Here is a 26,603-nt window from a genome sequence, read left to right on the forward strand (position 1 = left end):
GTCCGAGGTCACATTGTTATGGGAGACACACTGCATCCTATTAGTAAGATAAGAGTTAAACCAAGACAGGGCTAAGTCTGACATACCAATTCGTGTTTTGATACGTTCTAATAAAATATTATGATCGACAGTATCGAAAGCAATGTGATCTTTTTTGTGTAATTACTATTTTCACGGTATCAAAAGTTAACATAATAATTTTTATAATTAATCAGGACAAGTAGACATCTTGAAGGTTTTCTCGTTCTGTTTATTATCATTCGGTTTCATTAATCTTTAGGAGTTACAGTCACTCTGCCTCTCCTGTTCCTCTTTCCACTGGTGAATATGCCATTGAAACACACCAACATGGAGATGGGTACAGCAGTTGACCATATTACTGAGCCAAAACGACACAACTACAGTGGCAATGGGAGGTGGAGAGGGCAGGGGCACACGGACACAAATACTGTCAACAACCAATTGTCTCATTGTTAAAGGAAAAGACAAGATTAACTCAGAACACTTAACACAGTTTCTGCTGCCTACTTGCACAGTAGTAGTAGTAGAGCTAAAGGGCTGTGAAACTATGACAGTGCTATGGCTGGGGCCTGTGTGTAAAACAGAAAGAACAGGATGAAAGCATGGGTGGGGTGGTCCCTTTTCAGACTTCCTTTGAGGACAGGAAGTGGCTACTCCTGGGAGTACATGTACAGCAACAGGTCAGCAACACGGTGACTGTAGCCGAACTCATTATCATACCTGTCAAATGAGAGGGAAGTGAGAACTGATTACAATGACTCTTAGGACAATCGTAAACATAATAAACACAAAAATACAAACCAGGAAATGAGCTTGACAAAGTTGTCATTGAGGGAAATACCAGCACCAGCATCAAAGATGGAAGAGTGGCGGTCACCAATGAAGTCAGAGGACACCACCTGCAAAAACAAAGCGAGCAGTTAGTGTCTGATGATCACATTTCAGTAAATTTCCGACAATAACAGTATATGTCACCTGATCCTCAGTGTAACCAAGGATTCCCTTCATGGGCCCATGAGCGGCCTTCTTGACAGCTTCCTTAATCTGAGAGTAAGATGCAGACTTGGACAAGCGGCACGTCAGGTCTACCACAGACACATCAGCCACAGGCACCCGGAAGGCCATGCCTGTCAGCTTACTGGAGACAAATGAACAATATTACAATTCCTTACTTCCGTGTCTCAGCTAACAAAAGTACACGTTTCTTATGTTCTCACCCATTAAGTGCAGGAATTACTTTGCCCACAGCCTTGGCAGCCCCGGTGGATGCTGGAATGATGTTCTGGTGGGCCCCACGGCCATCACGCCAGGCTTTCCCGCTAGGACCATCCACTGTCTTCTGGGTGGCTGTGTAAGCGTGGACTGTGGTCTGCAATGAAAAAAGTATTTTAAATGTCTCAAACACCATCATTCAGTGTAAGGAATAATGGAAATGGTGCTTAGTGTCACTGTGAATTACCATAAGGGCCTCCTCAATACCAAAATTATCATGGATGACTTTGGCCAGGGGGGCCAGGCAGTTGGTGGTGCAGGAGGCATTGCTGTCAACAGTAACACACACACAGTCACAGAAGAGCACTTGCTATGTGGCTCACATCACTTACCCGAACACAACTGAACTCACTTACCTGAACACAACTGAACAATTTTTTTTAAATAAAGAAACTACAATTACCTAACAATCTGCATGGAGGATGGGTCATATTTGTCCTCATTAACGCCCATGACAAACATGGGGGCATCAGGGGAGGGTGCTGACACAACCACACGTTGAGCTCCACCACTGATGTGAGACTACGGTGGGCCAGGAAAGAAAGAGCACATGTAAGAGATTTGACAAGTTGCAGAAAATATGTGCCTCAATGTAGTGAACTTGTACACAGTATATACATACAGAAGCTTTCTCCACACTGAGGAAGACTCCGGTGGACTCCACTACATATTTTGCACCAGACTTGCCCCAGGGGATATCAGCTGGCTTCATACTAGAGTCAGAAAAAGAGCATATTTTCAAACACTACTGCTATATGACAATGGACAAAAAATGTTGTTAAACAACCAAAACAATGCATTTTTAAAACAAGGTGACGCAAGAGGAAGATCATTAGAACGCAGACAGGATGTGATTGAGGAAGGAATTTTTCATATGCCCCTTTGTCTGCTTGTCCACAGCCAACTGACAATAGCTTGAAACAGCAGGATTTTGAAGGGTATACTGGCAACTATTGCAGAAGGCTTACAGTATGTTGTCCGGAATTCACTTGTCTGTTAAGGTTCATATCTGGGTCACTCACAACTAGGGGTGCAAGAATTATAGATTTTGATAATACAATTATTGTCTGTGTTAATCACTGTTTTAAGAATTATTATGCATGGATTGATTTTTCAAAAATATTTACACAATCATATATTTCTTAGACATTTTAATTGGTGTTATTTATTACTGTTGTAAATAAAGAGTAATCCAATAACATTATAATAACAGTACAAAATAATAAATGTAAAAATATGCTCTCTTTTTGCAAATAACCTCTGCTCTGTGAACATAAATATGTTATGTTAGTATTATATACTTAATATATTAACTTACAATGTATATAGTTTATTTAACTAGGCATGTGAGCACCCATTGATAAACAAAAAGGAAAACTGATGAAAAAACAGGAACATTTCTCTCAGTACAAAGTGCTGCCACGTAAGCCCCTAAAGAACATTTTAAAAATCAATACCACATTTCCTGCAATTGGGTGCATTTCTCGACTATATTTTACCTCAAGATTTATTCTCATCTACCAACCTTGTTTGGCTGTCTTTTTGACACTTACATTTTGCCCCATTTGATGTACCACCTAGTTTTTAGTTTTGTTAGTAGATAATTCACTTAGCCTAGTATCAATGAAAAATGTAATGCAAAATTACATAACATGCATGCAAATAACCTCGAAAAAGTTTCCCATTTGCCAGTGCTATCCTGTAGCCGTGTCCCCTCGGGTAATATACTTCCGGTGTTGTGACATACGTTTACATCCATCACGTAAAAAATATACCTTCCCGCTGGCTACTAATAACTGCTCAAGAACTACAACTGGTTCAGAACAAACAGTGTTCGGATTGTAATCATCCAAATATGATTAGCAGCAAAGTGTGTTGTACGCTCCCCATCCTGCAACTCAATGCAGCGTTTAGGTAAGAAGAACAGAGAGTACCTAAGGCTAAGACGAACATTCGTATTTTTATTGATATTTAATTAACACCCCACTTAAAGTACCAGTCGATGGGAAAAAATAAGTTGCCTCTACATTGAAGGTATCAGCATATGTATCTGATTTATGACAACTAAAGACTTTCAAAATTTGAAAGTAAATAGGATCAAAATATTATAAATCTCACAAGAGATTCCAAGCCATTTTGAAAAACATTTAAGAAGTCAGTCACATGATCGTATGACGTTGCGAGAGGAACCACAGATCCCTTACCCGTCAACTACATGCACTTTGTGAGAGCCAACAACGATTACTTTAGGACAATTATGATTAAAAAAACGTATTTTTTTGAGCCCGGACACAAAGAGGATGAGCAATAAGTTTTAGAAGCCGACTCCTACACTGCGGACGCAGCTTTATTGTGACACTAGCATACTCAGTGTAAGACTTTCCACAGCAGCAACATACATATTTTACTCAAAATTCATATTTGCGATTTGAAGTCATTGAATTGCCTTTTTCTTTATACAGTACTTTTGAGTTTGTTGCGTGGCTGGTTGTGTCAGTGTGGAACTGCAAACTATCAAGCTGGTGGGTATTTATTGCTACCACCTAAATTTCCTTTAGCTATCATTAGCATTATCATTTTAAATGTTTAAAAATGCGGATTTCAGAGTTTACGTGTACATTTCACATTCCTGACAGGAAGAAGCGATCTCTAATGTTTAATGGTCACTATATAAATTCCTTGACAGGGGTACCTGATGCTGTTTGTTTACATTAAACTGACTCAACACAAAGCTACTGATTTTAAATGGAATGTTTATATTTAAGTCAATTCTTCATGAACTTACTAGCCACGAACATAATTTAACTCAGGTATTATGTCTCAGATTTATTTTCGTGTGGTAATCTGGGTGGTGATCCAGTAAACGCCTGCGCTATATTGGATGTATAACTGTATACCCTTGGGCTGAAACTTTCTTTAGGCAAGTTTTGCAAATGGGTGGGCCATTGTCTTTAATGACTCCTTGGTTATTACTCAAGTACCCGAAATTCTTCTTTTTGGTGGGAAACGTTTGGGGCTTTGCCCTGAAGCCATTTCAAACTAATATAACATATTTCTTTGTCTCTCCATAGGTGTGTATAAGTGCATTTTTTCGCTCCGTGCAAGTTGATCCAAAAATAACATACCAGCATAATAACCATTTATCGCGAGTGAGGAAGACTAGTGAATTGGCGCCTTTGCTTTTAAATAACCATGACGCTTTTAATTACGGCTAATAGTAAAAGTGGTCAATTGTATTCTTACTCACCACTGGAAGACAGAGATGGGGTTGCCATCGACAATGAGCTTGCCATCCCCCAGGGATACTTCACCGCTGTAACGGCCATGGGTTGAGTCATATTTGAACATGTAGACCTAAATAAAGGTGAGATTTTATTGGTGAGTATGCATGTTAGTGATTAATAAAGACACACAATTTCGCCTAAATGACAAAGCAAAATATAGTACAGTATAAGTGACATTTTTCCAGCTAGTGTTGCACGACATAGACGATATACAATATGAATTATACAAATTTGACCGGCGATAAAGCTTGTAATACTATCGTGATAACGCATGATGACATGATTCTAGTTCTGTCCACAAATTTGACAGCGACAAGGGACTGACTGCATCCTTAAAGCAATGTAATAGTTTGCCCTGGACTACCAAGATAGTTATGCTGATGGGGGCGTGGTCATTATGGCGTCATCGAATAATTTGCTATGATGATATTATATTTCTTTAAAAAGGCTCCAAAAATGTAAACATTCAGTACATTTGAAATCCAATATGTTAATTTTAATTACCATTAACGTGTATTTATTTGTTATCGTTTTGCCACATTTTCTTTTGTTGCTGCATGTTGTACAATGTACTTTGTTGAAATTTTTTCAAATGTCTACAGAATGTTAATGATATTTTCTTATCAAAAACAATAAGCAACAAATCTAGCATATTTTTCTGGTGTTATTACAAAATTTACTCTTCTTTACGGACTCTACTTCTGGCCCTCAATGTCCCTAACTAAAGAGGTGAGCTGCAGTGAGCATGGCGTCACACTTGCTTCGCGCTGTTGCTGAAGTTGGACTTTCTCTCCTTCAAAACTGCCACAGTCCTCTTAATATTTGCACATTTTGTAGATTGATGTATATGGGTATTTCTGGGATATATTAATATTAATATTATGTCCACATTGCAGACATGCTGACAACGCTCCAATGCCGTGCAATTTGTTTACATGTGGTTTGGGCAGCGCGGTTTTTGTGTGGCTTGGATTTAATGTAAATTTTTCCAATGTTTGCAAAAACACCGCCCTTGCCTGAAAGGTGATTTGCAGAGAATGAGGTGTTGGTGTGAAAAGTGAACTCACGGAGACGCAAGTGTTTGCACGGGAGGTAAAGTCTGTTGGAATTGAGCTGTTTGTTATCATAGGATTGGTAATAAAATTTACAAAATATCGTCGAGACTTTGTGGGATTTCTTCTGGGGGTACAATATATTATCTTACTTTAATCTGGTTTTAAGTAAAAAACAACAAAACATATTTTTAGGTGTGGCGACAATAAAAATGCTGTGGCTGTGCGCCACATTTAATTATATTAAGGGGAAATGAACGTTGCATTGTCACGGGCAGCTAATGCCCCTTCAGAGTGCAAGGCTACTTTTTAGTCAATAATCCTTGCCTACGTGCCAGAAGGTAGAGGTATAGATAAAATGTTGCACTACACACAGTAGGAAGACATTCTAACCTCAAGCACGAACAAACAACGTGGGCAAATTGATACAAAAATTGACAGTTACTATACCAAGCAGTATAGTATCAGGTCAATACTATAGTGGTTAGATCAATAATTTTTGCAACCAACCCATTTTTTGTGTTTTTTCTTAATGTTTACAAACCCAGGAAATACGTTCCTGTACAAAAAAGGAGAAACAAAACGGGCAAACAATTTAAATCAGATTTAATTTGTTGTTGATATTGTTATACACCACTCTGTGTTTTTATCTGATTAAAATTGTAATCAAAAAAGTAATCATTCAATTATCTTGAAAATGTGAAGTTTCAGTATCACAGCTGGTGTGCCAAATACTGTCCTAGTACCTACTTGGTAATTACACGGCATATTCTGACAAACCACTCCCACTCACATTTGCACTGGTGGACAATTCAGAGGCTTCAATTTCCTCTAACATGCACGTTTTTAGACTACGTGACTTTAACGTTTTCCATGACAAGGACTCCCAAACTGAGAGAAATGGTGTGCCAATTGGTAGCTGACAACTAGCGTGCCAATCGCTAGCTGACAACTAAACACATTTCAAGTATACTTCTATTTTCTCACCATGTACTGCAGGTCGATGAAGGGGTCGTTGATGGCCACAACCTTGATGCCTTTCTGAAGGCAGGCCCTCAACACAAGACGTCCAATACGGCCAAAGCTACATACAGAGAAAGACACAGATTTGTATTGCCGTTTTCTATATCAAAGTCATTCCTAGGATGTAACATGAAGCTATGACATTCCTCAGTTCACAATGCCGTAGTCGTAAAAACACATCTGGTCACACATAAGGAGAATGTTGTTCACAGATGAAGTATAATTAGTGCAACCAATAGACATAATCTGGCTAAACACTTTTGAAGGCTAAACAAAACAATGAAAGGCTGAATAATCCTGACATTTTGAGGTTTTCTATTGTTTCTCTATTAATAATCACATCAAGTTGCTAAAAATGTATTGCTGACTCACCCATTGATTCCAACACAGAGGTCTGACATGCTTGCTGCTTCTTGGGGGAGACTGAGTTAACTGAAAAGAGAAAAGCCAGCATAAGACACAATGTTGACAAAAACATTACACAAGTGCTGATTTAAATAAAGACCAGTTGGCACAACACAAAATGTGTGTCAACATATAAAGCCCTTGAAATTCCAGAAAAACACTACAAGTGCCATTAATTATTATACTTTGAATGCACATACACACAACATATCAAAGCATCCATAAAGGGGAACTGCACTTTCGAAAGCAATAAATAAACGTGAATAAAATTCCACAAACAGCAAAGCCAATGGGAGCTCCACTATTCCGCCCATTAAATCCGATAACCATTCAAAAAGCGCCAACTATACTCAATTTACATTTTGTGATTTGAATATTAACCATGTATTAGTGATATTGTTATTTTAAGCGCTAACGCAGCCAAACTATTTAGAGTGGCGCTGATGTCTACATCATTGAGTGATCAGCAGCTTCCTCTCTTCCTTGCGCACTATAAGTTTATTGCGGATCATAAATCATGCATCTCACTTGCACTAAAGAAGTGTGAGTTGGGACACTTTGACAGCTATATAGGACCTGGAACTGGCGAGAAAAACACTGAACGCGCAGCCCCCACTCCCTCCTGTTTTTGCGCAAGAATTATGAGACATTCATCACCTAAATAGGAATACATGAACATCAGAATCAGGAAAATCGGAATCAGAAATACTTTATTAATCCCCAAGGGGAAATTAACATTTTCAGCACATCCTAATGACAGCGGACCTTTTACAGTAAGTGGCGTTTTATTATGTATGTTGGCTCTCATAAAGTCTGCAGTGAGTGGAAATCAGTGATGAAGAAAAAAAGCAAAGGTGATGCGGTTTTAAAATGAATGCACCGCGTATGCTTAAAATGATAAAAATTCGTAAATATTAAATGTTATTCTAAAAGTACCCATTACTACAACACAAATATACTTAAATCATGTACCGGTATATAAAACTCTAATGGAGGTGTTTGGATGTCTTTTTAGGTGCTCTATATGAATAATTGCATGGCTCCCATAAGCTCCACTGGAAGCAGACTTTTGATTGTGTTTATTTGAGTAAAGAAAGAAAGAAACAAGTTTATTGTTCTTCGGTCAATGGTCAACAAAGCAAACAAACAGTTGTACATCCATAGATTGAAAATAAAAAGTTGTACATTCATAGATTGAAAATAAAAAATGTTACAGACAGTTTAATATTTAAACTGTTTAAAAAACAATTCATCTGTCATCATGTCTTTCATAATGATTGTGAACGATTCCAAAAAAAAGTGCTGTTTCCCTTTAAGAAAGAGATCCCTTCTGATTTGAAAACACACACCAAACTCATCTAAACGTATACATGAAATTAGACTGCAATTTGTTAGGTAATCAGATATGTAAAAGCAGTGTGATACAGCCAGGTGAGCATATAAATGTATATTGGCCCTGAGGTGTATATTTTTTTTCTACCTCAAGAGTGTGAAGTGGATGTCTATCAGTGCAATATTTAAAAGGTACAAGTTTTGACAGTGAAAGTATTGCGGGCAAGTGGAGGTAATGTATCATGTGTGGACATGTTTAGAAAACAATGGGTAGGATAAAACAGGGAGTGAGAAATGCAAGGAAAAGTAGGCATGCAGCAGCACAATCAGATCATGTTAGGTAGTTGGCATTAGTTCAGCTATGTGATTTACTGTTTGTCTCCTTATATATATGCTTAAGTTTTAGATTTCCAAAGACACATTGCTCACTAAAACCAGCAGCATTGACCACATGTCAATGCTGCTGGTCAACAAGTTTTGTGTGTGTTTGTGTGTGCTAGGTAAGTAAGACCACAGTGGGTTGTCCTTGAAACTGATTGGATATCATTTTAGAATAATCTCCTTAAGTGTGCAGGTGGGGCCTGTGTGTTCGCTGTTGCATGTGTCTCAATAATGTTGGAGGGAATGTCAACCTGGTGAAATGCATTATATATGCACATACACACACCAAACATGAGACCAGTATGTATTTCACTATTATTATTTAATGTCAACCCAAACTACCATTATTGTCTAGATATAACATATTGTTGCCAAGGTCAATTGAGAGTAGGCCTACACTTGGTTTTATTACGTTTTTTTCAGGTGCTCCAAGTCCCATCTGCCATCTTATGTTGTGTTGCTACTATGTAATAAACATGGTTACCAATGTGGCTGTGTGTTTTCTTCCCTTTCCTCTATCTTTCACCTTTTGTGTGTTTACAAAACTCAGCAATCACCACCCTTGTCTTAGTTTGTCTTTGTCTGTGGACACCTCCAGGCGTTGTTGAAACGAAGCACTCCATTTTCAGTGAACACAATAGGTAGCCAAGCTCCTTTAACACAAAATGGCTGCTCTGCATGAATGATACACTTGTAGATTTTACAATTAATGAGGACTATTTCAGTAAATTAATGGGTCCCTTTTTTAAATGTGGCGTCAGAAAATAAGTTGCTCATGTTTGATTGATTTATACTTTTATTAGTAGATTGCACAGTTCAGTACATATTCCGTACAATTGACCACTAAATGGTAACACCCGAATAAGTTTTTCAACTTGTTTAAGTCGGGGTCCACGTTAATCAATTCATGGTACAAATATATACTATCAGCATAATACAGTCATCACACAGGTTAATCATCATAGTATGTACATTGAATTATTTACATTATTTACAATCCGGGGGGTGGGATGAGGAGCTTTGGTTGATATCAGTACTTCAGTCATCAACAGTTGCATCAACAGAGAAATGTGGACGTTGAAACAGTGTAGGTCTTATTTAGTAAGATATGTACAGCCAGCAGAGAACATAGTGAGTTCAGATAGCATAGGAACAAGTACAGTATATACATTAGAAGTACATTTGATTATTTACATTAGGTTGTAATCCGGGGAGATGGGATGTGAATGGAGGAGGGTATTAGTAAAGTGTTGAAGTTGCCTGGAGGTGTTGTTTTAGAGCGTTTTGAAGGAATATAGAGATTTGAAATGTTAGTGTTATGTTTTTGTACAAATAACCTGCATCCATATATGGGAATTGATAGATTATTTTTTATAATTTGAACACTGGTTCTGACAGTAAAGTAAAATTGCATACCATAATTAAAGCTATAAAGTAGTAGCGAAGTAGCACTAAGCACGATAGGTTTCCTCTGGATACTCAGGCTGGCTGTCACTTCCCTAAAACAGATGTGAATATAAGGGTGAATGGTGGATTGTCAACATCCATTGTCCCACAGGACAGCAATCTATTTGTGGTGGTGAAATGAAAATACATATTTAGAAATATAAATACATTTTGTCACTTTTCTAAAATGTCACCGACAAAACAGAGCGGTGAGTGTTTTTAAATGGGGGACGGCCCATAACAGCACACACTCTAGGAGCAGTACGTGCTTTCAGGTCAAAGTTTCCGAAAGTGTCATCACTAAATTTTTCTCTTGTCGCTGTTTTGGAGTATTCAGAGGTGCCTAATCACTTGATAAATATTGCAACTAAGTTCCGAATTTAGTAACGCTTGTCCAGGGTGTACTTCCGGCCGAATGCAGCCGAGAAAGGCTCCAGCACCCACCCCCCCACCCACCCCCCGCCCGCGACTCCGAACGGGACAAGCGGTAGAAAAATGGATGGATGGATTATTCGTGGTATTGTGGTGAGTTTGTGTTGGTCACAGACACTAACTTTACTTAAAGTAAATTGGGAAAGCAAAAAATATTGCATCATCAAATGTGTTAAGGTATGCATATGTGCAGACTACATGAAAAGGAGTGGTGAGCAACTGGTAAATCAGGAACAAAAAGTTGGAGACTCTTCATTTAAATGATTATTTGTATTATGATGTACTCAAAACTGCATGTTACACGATGAACTAAGTATAATTATAAAATGTTTCTAACGACACTTGACTGCAGATTTGGTATTCAGCACCCAGTCACATTTGATCAATCAGTACACAAAAGCAGCATTGTGCCCAGCCAGCCAGTCAAGTCTAATGTTGGGAACAGCAGCTTGAAATCTGCTGACACCCATTTAAATGTAGAGAGGATGGCCAAACAAAGGTTCTTTTATGCTATTTTCAGTTCAAAAACCGTTGCTGTTTTTATGCTATAAAATGTCAACCATTAAATGGCCACACAAAGGCTTTGTCACGATGTACTCTATATTGGCATGTCATATTCAGAGAAGGCAGGCAATGTCTGAATTCTTTAAAAAAAATGCTAAATCACAGGTTTTGTACTAACACAGGTGGTGTTGTAGGTATTTTATCTATTTTATTTTACTTAACTCCTAAAGCTACCTTATTAATAACCTACTGAGACCAATACCAGAAATAGTGTTTTGTTAGAGTGCTCTCTTTATTTTAGGAGTAGAAAACGTGTCAAAACATATTTTACTACATATATATACACATACATATATATACACACATACACATATATATACACACATACACATATATATACACACATACACATATATATATATATATATATACACAAATGGATAAAGCTAAAGACATTATGTAATGAGAGAGCTAAAATGTTAATACTGATAAGGAACAAGATTGCAAAGACGTGTCTTTAAATGGGCAGTGAAATATCAGTGTAAGAGGTTTAATCCATCCATCCATTTTCTACCGCTGGAGCCTATCTCAGCTGCATTTGGGCGGAAGGCGGTGTACACCCAGGACAAGTCGCCACCTCATCGCAGGGCCAACACAGATAGACAGACAACATTTACACTCACATTCACACATTTGGGCCAATTTGTTTAGTGTTGCCAATCAACCTATCCCCAGGTGCATGTTTTTGGAGGTGGGAGGAAGCCGGAGTACCCGGAGGGAACCCACGCAGTCACGGGGAGAACATGCAAACTCCACACAGAAAGATCCCGAGCCCCTAATTGAACTCAGGACCTTCGTATTGTGAGGCTGATGCACTAACCCCTTTTTCCACCGTGCTGCTCTAAGAGGTGAAACTTATTAGTAATTGCTGGAATGTGATAAGAAGAAGAGGAAAGTTAATAAGCGCTGCTCTTCCTACTCCCTTTCGGACTTGTGGAACTGTGAACAGCCAACTATTCTGATGCAACTTTGTAATCATGTTCGATATAAACTACTACTAAATCTAATGATACATGTATGAAGTTCATTAAGCCTTTCATTAAGATTATTTTATTACAAATTACATGATATAGTCACGTTTACATACATTCCCCGTACCGCGAGTAGAATTTATTAGATATTTTATTGTCCTTGCACATTAATAACAATGCAATTGTGGTATACTGATGAAGAAAACTGCCATGCATGGCGCTAACTACCACCCACCAGGAGCAGTTAGGGGTTCAGTGTCTTGCTCAAAAACACCTCAACATGAGGTTGCCAGGCCGGGATCGAACTAGTTCGGTTACCAGACGACCACACTACTAGAGGTGAGGGAAATAATCGATTTTTAGATGCATCGTAATTTGGACAAGGACAATTATCAAATTGATTTGGATTGTCAGTATTCGATAATCAGTGTATTTATTGTAAATAAAGTAATGTAGAAAGTTCTAAAAGTTCTTGACTGCAGGCAGCGAACCTCTTCACCGAGAGATTTGACCAGGTCCTTTATTTTAGGGGACTTATGTTCCAGTTTTTCACACATCTCCATGACTCCATGACATAAATGTGATGGAAAATATTTTTACTGATTCTTATTACTATTATTACCGATTAATTATAGTGATTATCATTTTGTTCATAATCGTTCAGTCCATGACAAACGTCCTGCCTTTTATTCTGTTTTGCACCTTCAAGATTTTTAAAGGTGTTTTTTTTTTTTTTTTTGGGATGTAGTGAGCACAAACTATGTTTTCCTGGAGGCATCCACCTTTTTCCAAATAGCCAGTTCGCCAAACAGGACCTGTACCAAATCAAGAACTTTCTGTCTCATTGACATATTCACCTCCACATTCAGTCGCTGTACTTCTTTCTTTACTTGCACACTCATCAACACTGACACTTGATTATGAATAATCACCACCACCAGCCCATTTAATTATTTTAGCATTTTTAGCTGCCAACTTCATTTAGCTCACCCTTCCCCCCACTAAGCTGTGACCCATTTTGTTGACACAAAAAGTAGGGTTGCGGGAGGGGATGCTATACACTCTACATATTGTCTACACTACAATGTGTAGTAAGAAACCAAGCTCCTGCTACTCTTTGCAGGCCATAATTCCTTTTTTAGAAGAAAAAATGCACTTGAACTCATGGCCACTCCCCCAGCCTTCCTGTGCCTTGTCTTTAGCTTCTCTGGCATATTCAAACGTTAATGTTGCTTTCTATCCCTCAGCCACACTCTTTGTCCCAGCAGTACTTTTCCATTGCAGTTAGCTGATTGGCTGGAGGCCAGGAGGCACATCCCAACAGGACATGTTTTCACTTGCGGCGTTTGCCCTTAGCATCAAAGAGTTACCGGAGGAGTTTCACTTAAAAAAAAAATTAAAAATTGTAAAACCTCACAAAACTTTTTCTCCTTACTGGCCTTTGTCAGTTTCTGGCAATGTCACTTTGCTGCCACATTCTTGTCCAGGCCCCACATCTACACACACAGACGCACACAGGCTGCACACTCAGCAGGCTTTACTTCCTGAGGACAGAAACGCACAAACAACACGCCTGCTCTTTCAACAAGACTTTCCACGAGTGACATGCATGCACACACCGTCATGAATAAATGCAAGGTGCGCCATGTCTGCCTGCATAGGACTCAATGGGAGTGGAAGGTCATGCGATGACTATGCAGAGGACATGCAGGTTAGCAAACAGTGTCCCTTTTTGTGCTTGTGTCAGAAGCACCCAGTTGCTTTTGAATTAATATACATTTTTTGTCTTGGTCCTTTTTTGCTTTGTGGTTTGTAGAAACACTGACAGCATATCAGCAACACAAGGGGTTTACAATGCATTTTCATCAAGCCTGACATGTTTCACTGGTAATAATAGCATAGACGGCACTTCCTACATAAATATGACAACCTGCTATAATTTGTTATATTATCCATCCATCCATCTTCTTCCGCTTATCCGAGGTCGGGTCGCGAGGGCAGCAGCCTAAGCAGGGAAGCCCAGACTTCCCTCTCCCCAGCCACTTCGTATAGCTCTTCCCGGGGGATCCCGAGGCGTTCCCAGGCCAGCCGAGAGACATAGTCTTCCCAACATGTCCTGGGTCTTCCATGTGGCCTCCTACCGGTTGGACGTGCCCTAAAGAGATCCCTAGCCACCCCGAGCCACCTCATCTGGCTCCTTTCGATGTGGAGGATCAGCGGCTTTACTTTGAGTTCTTCCCGGAGGGCAGAGCTTCTCACCCTATCTCTAAAGGGAGAGCCCCGCCACCCGGCGGAGGAAACTCATTTCAGCCGCTTGTACCCGTGATCTTATCCTTTCGGTCATGACCCAAAGGTGTTGTTATATTTTTGGAACATTTAATGGATAGTGTCCTCCCTGAGACTGGAAAGTCGTGAGTTCAAACCCCGGTCGAGTCATACCAAAGACTATACAAATGGGACCCATTGCCTCCCTGCTGGGCTTCACGGTGGCAGAGGGGTTAGTGCGTCTGCCTCACAATACGAAGGTCCTGCAGTCCTGGGTTCAAATCCAGGCTCGGGATCTTTCTTTGTGGAGTTTGCATGTTCTCCCCGTGAATGCGTGGGTTCCCTCCGGGTACTCCGGCTTCCTCCCACTTCCAAAGACATGCAACTGGGGATAGGTTGATTGGCAACACTAAATTGGCCCTAGTGTGTGAATGTGAGTGTGAATGTTGTCTGTCTATCTGTGTTGGCCCTGCGATGAGGTGGCGACTTGTCCAGGGTGTACCCAGCCTTCTGCCCGATTGTAGCTGAGATAGGCGCCGGCGCCCCCCCGCGACCCCAAAAGGGAATAAGCGGTAGAAAATGGATGGATGGATGCCTACCTGCTTGGCACTCAGCATCCAGGGTTGGAATTGGGGGTTAAATCACCAAAAATGATCACTGAGCGTGGCCCCCGCTGCCGCTCACTGCTCCCTTCACCTTCCCGGGGGATGAACATTTTAATTTTTCTGAATGAACTCTCCTGAAAGAATCAATAAAGTACTATCTATGGGGATAGATATGGGGCTCTATCTCTATTTTATGCTGGGACTGCCACATATACTTTAATATTGTACATGGTAATTGGTATATGTTGTATATATGTGATAGGCATAATATATCTGTATATGTAATATACTGTACACATATTAAGTATATATTTTATATATTTGCAGATATGTTATATTGCTATATCTAGTCTATTTATACCTGCATTGTCCTTTCCATCCTTACACTCTCCATCATTGTAACTGAGCTACTGTGTTGAACAATTTCCCTTGTGTATCATTAAAGTTTGTCTAAGTCTAAGTCTAAGGCAGTGGTTCTTAACCTGGGTTCGATCAAACCCTAGGGGTTCGATGAGTCGGCCTCAGGGGTTCGGCGGAGCCTCCCTATCGGCGTATTATGGATACCCCAAAACAATGTTCCCTCTGATTTGCAGGTGTGTAATTAGTCCTGAGTTCATGCACTGTGTTGGTTTTGTTCTTTGAACAAGGTGATGACCATGCACGGTTCATTTTGTGCACCAGTAAAAAAAACATAACTTTGTCTTGAATTTGAAACATTTTTTTTTTTTTTTTTTTTCACAAAAGAAGGGTTTGGTGAATGCACATATGAAACTGGTGGGGTTTGGTACCTCCAACAAGGTTAAGAACCACTGGTCTAAGGCAGTGGTTCTCAACCTTTTTTCAGTGATGTATCCCCTGTGAACATTTTTTTAATTCAAGTACCCCCTAATCAGAGCAAAGCATTTTTGGTTGGAAAAAAGAAATAAACAAGTAAAATACAGCACTATGTCATCAGTTTCTGATTGATTAAATTGTATAACAGTGCAAAACATTGTTCATTTGTAGTGGTCTTTTTTTAACTATTTGGAAAAAAAGATATAAAAATAACTGGTGATTAAATTCTAAATAAAGATTTCTACACATAGAGGTAATCACCAACTTAAAGTGCCCTCTTTGGGGATTGTAATAGAGATCCATCTGCATTCATGAACTTAATTCTAAACATGTCTTTACAAAAAAAAAAAAATCTTTAACATCAATATTTATGAAACATGTCCACAAAAAATCTAGCTGTCAACACTGAGAATTGCATTGTTGCATTTCTTTTCACAGTTTATGAACTTACATTCATATTTTGTTGAAGTATTATTCAATAAATATATTTATAAAGGATTTTTGAATTGTTGCTATTTTTAGAATATTTTAGAAAAATCTCAAGTACCCCTTGGCATACCTTCAAGTACCCCCAGGGGTACGCGTACCCCCATTTGAGAACCACTGGTCTAAGGGATGGGTCAAATGCAGAGGATAATTTCACCAAACCTAGTGTGTGTGAGACTATCGTCGGGACTTTAACTTGAAAAACCTCTGACAAAACTGACAGTTGCATCTTTTGAAGTAGGCCTGAAAAGCCTGCTGAGACATCTAGCACTGACATGACTTAGCACATTGCAGCTACAGGCCTGTGCTTAATGAAATTCAGTCATCTCCGGCGTATACAGCAACGGATTCAGTACGAATATTCTAGCCGCATCGATCTGAGATATCAGCATCAACATTAGCAGTGTCTCTTCATCGCAGCACCATCTTGAGGCCTGCATTGACCTCCGCCAGCTGGAGTGATGACCTTCAGAAAATTCCTTATTTTCCACTCTTTCTATAATGCAAATGTTGACAGGTATGCAGTGTTCTTGCATGGTTGCATCTATAATTCTTCTTTATAGACCAACTTGGACAGAAAAATAGATAAGATGCTTCGCACATTAGGGTTTTTAACACTTGCTTACTTGTTTATGAGACAATCCATCCATCTATTTTCTACTGCTTATTCCCTTTTGGGGGCGTTGGTGCCTATCCATCCATCCATCCATTTTTACCGCTTATTCCCTTTTGGGGTCGCGGGGGGCGCTGGCCCCTATCTCAGCTACAATCGGGCGGAAAGCGGTGTACACCCTGGACAAGTCGCCAGCTCATTGCAGACATTCCATAAAATATTTCATATTTCATAACGACCACATTAGTCACGACACGTATGCACACATATTCCCACTGCGCCAGGCATCACACTTCATTACGAAGAGACACAGTCACGTAGCTCTTCTTGCAGCCATTTAGCAGCACCGCGTTCAAAATATAACATTTTACACCATCCCGACACATTTCAATGCTCGTAAAGAATTGCCGTTTGGCCGCAGATTACACTGACAAACGTTGCAATATGTCGCGTTACGTAACTCGGCCATGTTACTTCCGCAAAGATGCAGCAAGGGGGAGCTGCCCAATGTCAGGCTAGCAAGGTTTCTGTCGCATCAGCGTGTATTCCCTCATTCCCACGTCGTGTTTTAAAAGCTAATTTGTAAAACAATTTCACAACTGAGGTAAAATTACAAAAAAATGATGCAACAACGCATCGATTACACGACTACTGGACTGGCGCCATAACCGCATCTCCTCCCATCAGGGGGCTTGTCCTCCATTCCACGGGGAAGATAGGCCTGTATCCCCCTTAAGAGACTCCACCGCGTTACATACGATACCCACTCATTATTAACTAATAATTGTGAGTATTATTACACGAATATATGAAATAAACCAACACCAGCCGATGATGAGGCAGTAACTTCCGCGAGCAAAAATAGGACGTCGGGGATGAATATATGTAATGTCGTATCTCAACGTTTTACAATGACGTCAACGAGTAATTTTCTTCGAATATAGGTTGCGTGCGGGTTGGTGACGGCTAAAGCGGGATTATGGCTTACCTCACGGCTGATGCTTCTTGGGTCCGAGTGCGCCAACCAGTGGACCGCCTTCCGCTTTTATATATGACACGTGCCTCGCGCAGCCGGGTTTCCCTGGTGACGTGACGTCACGCCATCCAATGCAGCGAGCGTCCATTCTGAACGAGGCGTCTGACACGACCGCCCTTCGCTGGCTGCCATAGCAACCGTCACCTTAGCCCAAAATGGTGCATTCATATGAAAATCATGCAGACCAGAGGCACAAAGTAAGAACACAAATATATATATAGTCAGCTTGATGCAAAGATGCGGTGGAAACACAGATTATTAGTGTGATCTGGCAGAGGCTTGTGTTGGATGCAAATTATTAGGCGTCTGATGCAGGCGTGTCATGTAATGTTTCAATGGTAATAATATATCAACGTCACACACATACAATGTGTTCTTAAAGGCCTACTGAAACCCACTTCTACTGACCACGCAGTCTGATAGTTTATATATCAATGATGAAATATTACCATTGCAACACATGCCAATACGGCCTTTTTAGTTGACTAAATTGCAATTTTAAATTTCCCGCAAAGTATTCTGTTGAAAACGTGATGACGCGTAAAATGACACGTGCACGTGACGTCACGGATTGTAGCTGACATTTTGTTCCAGCCCGATCCTAGCTATAAGTCGTCTGCTTTAATCACATGATTACACAGTATTCTAGACATCTGTGTTACTGAATCTTTTGCAATTTGTTCAATTAATAATGGAGACGTCAAAGAAGAAAGATGTAAGTGGGAAGTGGTGTATTGCAGCTGCCTTTAGCAACACAAACACAGCCGGTGTTTCCTTGTTCCGAAGGTGAAGCTTTACTATGGAACAGAGCGGTCAAGCGAACATGGTTCCCTACCACATAACAACCGTCAGGTTTCGGTGAGAAAATTGTGGTAATAAGTCAGCTCTTACGCCTGAACGTGGGATGCTTCCACCGTGGAGGATTGGGGGGGCGGAATCTCAGCCCGGCCCCAACGGCTGCCTTCGCTTCGCCTCGTCGAGAAACGTGGCTTCCCTCAGAGACACTGGCGGTCACCACACCCGTAGCCACACCCCTCCGACTTTCAGGTATGACCATACAATCTCACTAAAACACTAGTAACACAATAAGCAGATGAGGAATTTTCCAGAATTATCCTAGTAAATGTGTCTAATAACATCTGAGTCGCTCCGACTGCCCTGTCTTTTTTTTTTTCTAGTCCTTCACTCTCACTATCCTCATCCACGAATCTTACATCTTCGCTCAAATTAATGGGGAAATCGTCGCTTCCTCGGTCCGAATCGCTCTCGCTGCTGGTGGCCATGATTGTAAACAATTTTCAGATGTGAGGAGCTCCACAACCCGTGACGTCACGCGCACATCGTCTGCTACTTCCGGTACAGGCAAGGCTTTTTTATTAGCGACCAAAAGTTGCAAACTTTATCGTTGATGTTCTCTACTAAATCCTTTCAGCAAAAATACAGCAATATCGCGAAATGATCAAGTATGACACATAGAATGGACCCGCTATCCCTGTTTAAATAAGAAAATCTCATTTCAGTAGGCCTTTAAGTTGCAGGCTATACTGCAACACCATGCTGCTATACTGGTTGGTTCTGCTTGTCCACACTACGTCACATGACATGTTTGAGCAAGGCTACGTGCTGCAGGATGTGAACAAGATGGGAAATCCCTGCAGTGCAGTTGATCATTGGAGGAACATCCTCTTGTCATAATGTGTGGCTATAGTGTCTGATATCTGGAGAATGAAGAGATTGCTATTTCTAAACGCGATCCGTTTGCCTCATTTTGCATGAAGATAGGTGCATGGAAAATGTCAAAAGTATTCATAGCGCCTTAATTTTTGCTCCGTCATTGGTAACAGTATGCAAAACCCAAAAGCAGAGAAGTTGGCACGTTTTGTAATTAGTAAATAAAAACAGAATACAATGATTTGCAAATTATTTTCAATATATATTCAATTTTAGATTGCATAGAATAGATCTTTTTACAATTGAATAGATTGTAAATATATATTTAATGTTCGAATTGAGAAACACATTTTTTTTTGCAAATAATCATTAACTTAGAATTAAATGGCAGCAACACAATGCAAAAAAAGTTGGCACAGGGGCATTTTCACCACTGTGTGACATGGCTTTTCCTTTTAACAACACTCAATAAACTTTTGGGAACTGAGGAGAACAATTTTTAAGCTTTTCAGGTGGTATTCTTTCTAATTCTTGTTTTATGTCGAGCTTTAGTCATTCAACAGTCTGAGGTCTCCGCTGTCGTATTTTACGCTTCATAATGCGCCACACATTCTCGATGGGAGACAGGTCTTGACTGCAGGCGGGCCAGGAAAGTACCCGCACTCTTTTACTACGAAACCACGCTGTTGTAACACGTGGCTTGGCATTGTCTTGCTGAAATAAGCAGGGGCGTCCATGATAACGTTGCTTGGATGACAACATATATTGCTCCAAAACCTGTATGGATCATTCAGCATTAATGGTGCCTTCACAGATGTGTAAGTTACCCATGCCTTGGCCACTAATACACCCATACCATCACAGATGCTGGCTTTTGAACTCTGCGCCTATGACAATCCGGATGGGTATTTGTTCCGGAAGACACCATGTCCACAGTTTCCAAATATAATTTGAAATGTGGACTCGTTAGACCACAGAACACTTTTCCACTTTGCATCAGTCCATCTTAGATGAGCTCGGGCCCAGCGAAGCCAGCGGCGTTCCTTGGTGTTGTTGATAAATGGGTTTTGCTTTGCATAGCAGAGTTTTAACTTGCACTTACAGATGTAGCAACCAATTGTAGTTACTGACAGTGGTTTTCTGAAGTGTTCCTGAGCCCATGTGGTGATATCCTTTACACACTGATGTCATTTTGATGCAGTACCGCTTGAGAGATCAAAGGTCCGTAATATCATCGCTTACTTGCAGTGATTTCTCCCGATTCTCTGAACCTTTTGATGATTTTACGGACCGTAGATGGTAAAATCTCTAAATTCCTTGCAATAGTTCGTTGAGAAATGTTGTTCTAAAACTGTTCAACAATTTGCCTACAAATAGGTGACCCTCGCCCCATCCTTGTTTGTGAATTACTTTGCATTTCATGGAAGCTGCTTTTATACCCAATCATGGCGCCCACCTGTTCCAAATCAGCCTGGATACCTGTGGGATTTTTCAAATAAGTGTTTGATGTGCATTCCTCAACTTTATCAGTATTTATTGCCACCGTTGCCAACTTCTTTGTCACGTGTTGCTGGCATCAAATTCTAAAGTGAATGATTATTTGCAAAAAAAAAAAGTTTACCAGTTTGAACATCAAATATGTTGTCTTTGTAGCATATTCCACTGAATATGGGTTGAAAATGATATGCAAATCATTGTATTCCATTTATATTTACATCTAACAAAATTTCCCAACTCATATGGAAACAGGGTTTGTAGTTTATGCTTCATGTTGCGCCACACATTGTCGATGGGAGACATGTCTGGGCTACAGGCTGGCCAGTTTGGTGCCTGCACTCTTTTACTATGAAGCCATGCTTTTGTAACACATGGCTTAGCATTATGTTGCTGAAATAAGCAGGGGCGTTCATGATAACGTTGCTTGGATGGCAACATATGATGCTCCAAAACCTGTATGGACCATTCAGCATTAAACCAACCTCATCAACAGGGAACGCAAATTAATCTCTCCAAGAAGCATTAAATGTTCTATTTTCATCAGAAATTATTCTCTTTTTGATTTATCCACTGCTTGTTTACCAGGGGTTGACTGCTAAAAACAACACGATTGCTAGGCAGCAAAAGATGACACATAAGGGGTGTTATGTACATTTCGATATTGCAATTATTGCCAAATCACAAACTCTCTAATATAAAAACAGTTACATTAAAACAATCAATTAAATCGATTAAAATTAAATAACCATTATTTATTGACATTTTTTGAAAGGCAAATGAAAGAGCCCCTGCTTCTGCGGCTCTGGAGCCGTGGGTTGCAGACCCCTAAGCTAACCAGTTCAGTGAGTGACTACATCCATCCATTCTACCTACCGCTTGTCCCTTTGAGTGACTACATGCATCCGTTCATGACTCACCACAATGCAAACTTGAAACGACAGTGACACCATGTGGACAAACTTTGAAAGTACAGCCGTGAAACCAACCGGAGTGACTCAACATTTGCTCCAGGCCAGCCCAAGAGGAAATTGCAATATTGAAGTTATTGGTTTAATAAAAAAATATGTTTTAACAATAACTACATCATTTCCTGACTGGTGGATCGAAGAGTGATCTTGCATACTATTTACAAAAAAACAACATATTTTGGCCACATAATTCTTTGGACTTTAGAATAGTTTCCTATTCCTAACTGTTTATAATGGTTGCATTTTAGTGCTTTTTAATATATACATCATTCTTTATGAATTTCACAGGTTCTTAAGTGTCTTCTTGTTTTTTTGTTTTGATGTTGTTATTGTCTTGTGTGAAGATGAGTGGGTGTAGCACAATGTGGATCCATTTTAAACAAGTAAACACCTAACGAAAATATATAGCTCAACGGCTGTTGTGTGAATATAATATCCTGTCTCTGACTTTTTAATCTATAATTTGTGATTAAAAAAATATGGATCAACATGTTTGTGCTTCATCATGAATGTATCTCCATATAAAATGAACATTATCAGCATCAGCTTCAAGTCATGAACACTATAATGTTAATTTTATAAATGTGTGGGTCTCAAATCTCTTTAACGTAGATAGTTTAACCTATTGGAGTATCTGTCAAAAGACAACACACTTTACACCACACACTCACACTGCTTATATACAGCCAGTCTATAGCTGTTATTTGTGCTTTTCAAGTCATTTAATTTTTCTCATTTTTTAAACTCCTTTAAGAAATCTCTATGCTTTTTTTTAAAAGTACTGTACTTTGCTGCATTTCAATCAATCAATCAAAGTTTATGTGTATAGCCCATAATCACTAGTGTCTGAAATGGCTGCACAAGCCACAACGACATCGTTGGCTCAGATCCCACATCAGGGCAGGAAAAATCTCAACCCAACGGGATACAATGAGAAACCTTGGAGGGTACCGCAGATGTCGAGTGGATCTAGTTAATAGTGTGAGAGTCCAGTCCATAGTGGGGCCAGCACAGGAATCATTTTGAATGGAAACAAGTCAGCAGCGCAGAGACGTCCCCAACTGTTGCACAGATGAGCTGGCACGTCATCTGTGGTCACCTGATAACCTCTACACGCAAGAGATGGGGCAGAAAAGAGACGGCAGATCAACTTGTCTAAAAAAGGGGTCTATTTAAAGGCAAGAGTTTACAAATGACTTTCAAGATGGGACTTAAATGCTTCTATTGAGGTTGCATCTCGAACTGTTACCGGTAGGGAATTCCAGAGTACTGGAGCCCGAATAGAAGACGCTCTATAGCCCGCAGACTTTCTTGGGGCTCTGGTAATCACTAATAAGCCAGATTTTTTGGAAATGCACATTTATTTTAATACTGAAAAGAAAAACATATTCAGTAAAACGAAATGCATGGGATTTTTTGTGTGTTGTAGTATTGGTAGTAGAATTAGTTCATATAGATACAATACAATAAAAAGTTACAATATACTGCAATATTACAATGATACAATGTTAAATATTGCTGCATTACCTGCGTACTTTAGAATGGTTAACATGTAATAGACAATAATGATACTACTCCTACGACGACCAATGATAATAATAATAATAATAATAATAATAATAATGATAATAATAATAATAATAACAATAATAATAATATTAGTACAATTATTTATCATTAACTTTATTCTATCAGAATTTATTAGGTTGATTTTTGGAGCGCGGAGGTGGAAAAATAGTATGCAGTACCATGCAGTATCTTCTTTGTTCACCAGGGAGCAATATTGCCTTGAACATGATTTAAGAACGTTCCTTTATGAGACATAGGGGTACCTGTACATATATGTGAAATATTCTTATTCTGTTACTGATTAAAGTATACCCAACGAGTATATATTAATCTGTAAAGAGAATACAAGTTTTTTTTAGACTTAATTTTTTTAAAAAACTTTAACCTCCAGTATTTCTAAAGTATCAACACTTAACTGTACTCCTGCACAATCTATATGACGCATATTGGAGGCCTCTATAGGTAATCCCAAAAATACACTGCAAATGATGACAATAAATCCATTTAATACTGTGTGGACATTTTTTGAAGAAAATAAAATACCCACTGCTGATAGTATATTTTCATTTATAATATGAATACTCTACACCAGGGGTCTCCAAACTACGGCACGCAGGCCAGATCCGGCCCGCCAGAGTCCAAAATCCAGCCCACAAGACGTCCCAAATAAAATAAATAAATAATAAAAAAATACAAAAAATAATAATATATACATACATACATATGTCTTAATTAGATTATCAATACCGTGGTAGAGCGCAATATATGTATGTGTGAGAAAAAAAATCACAAGACTACTTCATCTCTACAGAACTGTTTCATGAGGGGTTCCCTCAATCATCAGGAGATTTTAATGGAAGCATTCACATACCATGGTTTATATAGGGCACAGAACAGGTAGGTACAGGCAGGCGTAGGGGCGTGGTGATTGGCTCATGTCTCTGTCTGTGTAGGCATGCTGATACAATTTCACTGCACTTGTTGAGGGATGACAGGTCTGGCTGGTATATAAGAAACAGTTTTCTCCTGATGGATGAGGGAACCCCTCATGAAACAGTTCTGTAGAGATGAAGTAGTCTTGCGATTTTTCCCACCCATACATTTATATATATATATATATATATATATATATATATATATATATATATATATATATATATATATATATATATATATATATATATATATATATATATACATACACATACATACATACATACATATATATATATGTAGGTGTGGGGAAAAAAAAATCACAAGACTACTTCATCTCTACAGATCTGTTTCATGAGGGGTTCCCTCAATCATCAGGAGATTTTAATGGAAGCATTCACATACAATGGTTTATATAGAGCACAGAGTGGGTGGGTACAAGCAGGCGTAGGGTGTGGTGATTGGCTCATGTGTTACCTAGGAGGTGTTTCCGTCTATGGCGGCATGTTGAAATGATTTCACTGCGCTTGTTGAGGGATGATAGCTCTGGGTGATATATAATAAACAATTTCTCTTTTAAGCATAGGTTGCATCTTTTATTACCACTGTTGTAAGGTGTGCTGGATGCAAGAATTTGCCATGTTATTGAATATTCAACATTATTGTCTTTGAGGTTCCAAATGTGTTTGCTGAGTTCGGTAGAATTCTGCAAAGTCTGGTTTCTAAAGGAGGCGTTGTGATTATTCCATCTTGTTTTGAACGCTCCTTCGGTTAATCCTACGTACGTGTCGGATGTGTTAATGTCCTTGCGTATTACCTTTGCTTGGTAAACGACTGATGAACCCCTCATGAAACAGATCTGTAGAGATGAAGTAGTCTTGTGATTTTTTTTCCCACACCTACATATTGCGCTCTACCACGGTATCGAGCAGTATTCTCCGGATAATCCAATCAAGACATACATATATATATATATATATATATATATACATATATATATATATATATATATATATACATATATATATATTGTCCAGGGTGTACCCTGCCTTCCGCCCAATTGTAGCTGAGATAGGCGCCAGCGACCCCCGCGGCCCCAAAAGGGAATAAACGGTAGAAAATGGATATATATATATATATATATATATATATATATATATATATATATATATATATATATATATATATATATATATATATACATACACACACACAATAGTTACTGACAGTGGTTTTATGAAGTGTTCCTGAGTCCATGTGGTGATATCCTTTACACACTGATGTCGTTTTATGATGCAGTACCGCCTGAAGGATCAAAAGTCCGTAGTATCATCGCTTACGTGCAGTGATTTCTCCAGATTCTCTAAACTTTTTGATGATTTTACGGACGGTAGATGGTAAAATCCCTAAATTCCTTGCAAAAGCTCGTTGAGAAATGTTGTTTGACAATTTGCTTAGAAAGTGGTGACCCTCACCCCATCCTTGTTTGTGAATTACTTAGCATTTCATGGAAGCTGCTTTTATACCCAATCATGGCACCCACCTGTTCCCAATTAGCCTGCACACCTGTGGGATGTTCCATATAAGTGTTTAATGGCATTCCTCAACTTTATCAGTATTTATTGCCACCTTTCCCAACTTCTTTGTCATGTGTTGCTGGCATCAAATTCTAAAGTTAATGATTATTTGCAAACAAAAAAAAGTTTATCAGTTTGAACATCAAATATGTTGTCTTTGTAGCATATTCAACTGAATATGGGTTGAAAATGATTTGCAAATCATTGTATTCATTTATATTTACATCCAACACAATTTTCCAACTCATATGGAAACAGGGTTTCTATATATATATATATATATATATATATATATATATATATATATATATATATATATATATATATATATATATATATATATATATATATATATATATATATATA

General features: G+C 39.1%; 1 protein-coding gene across 1 annotated transcript; it reads right to left on the minus strand.

The window, feature by feature from the left end:
- Positions 1-229: 229 nt before the first annotated feature.
- gapdhs (glyceraldehyde-3-phosphate dehydrogenase, spermatogenic) lies at positions 230-18,077 on the minus strand. The gene is made up of 11 exons (XM_061916305.1): positions 17,975-18,077; positions 7,025-7,084; positions 6,617-6,713; positions 4,541-4,647; positions 1,916-2,006; positions 1,697-1,815; positions 1,481-1,562; positions 1,239-1,390; positions 997-1,159; positions 823-920; positions 230-741 (listed from the first exon to the last, which is right to left on the minus strand). Exons 2-11 carry the CDS (start codon positions 7,051-7,053, stop codon positions 672-674), a joined length of 1,008 nt encoding a protein of 335 aa, XP_061772289.1. The 5' UTR covers positions 7,054-7,084; positions 17,975-18,077; the 3' UTR covers positions 230-671.
- Positions 18,078-26,603: the final 8,526 nt, after the last annotated feature.

The sequence above is a fragment of the Nerophis ophidion genome, linkage group LG11 (assembly GCF_033978795.1).
Source record: "Nerophis ophidion isolate RoL-2023_Sa linkage group LG11, RoL_Noph_v1.0, whole genome shotgun sequence".
NCBI lineage: Eukaryota > Metazoa > Chordata > Actinopteri > Syngnathiformes > Syngnathidae > Nerophis > Nerophis ophidion.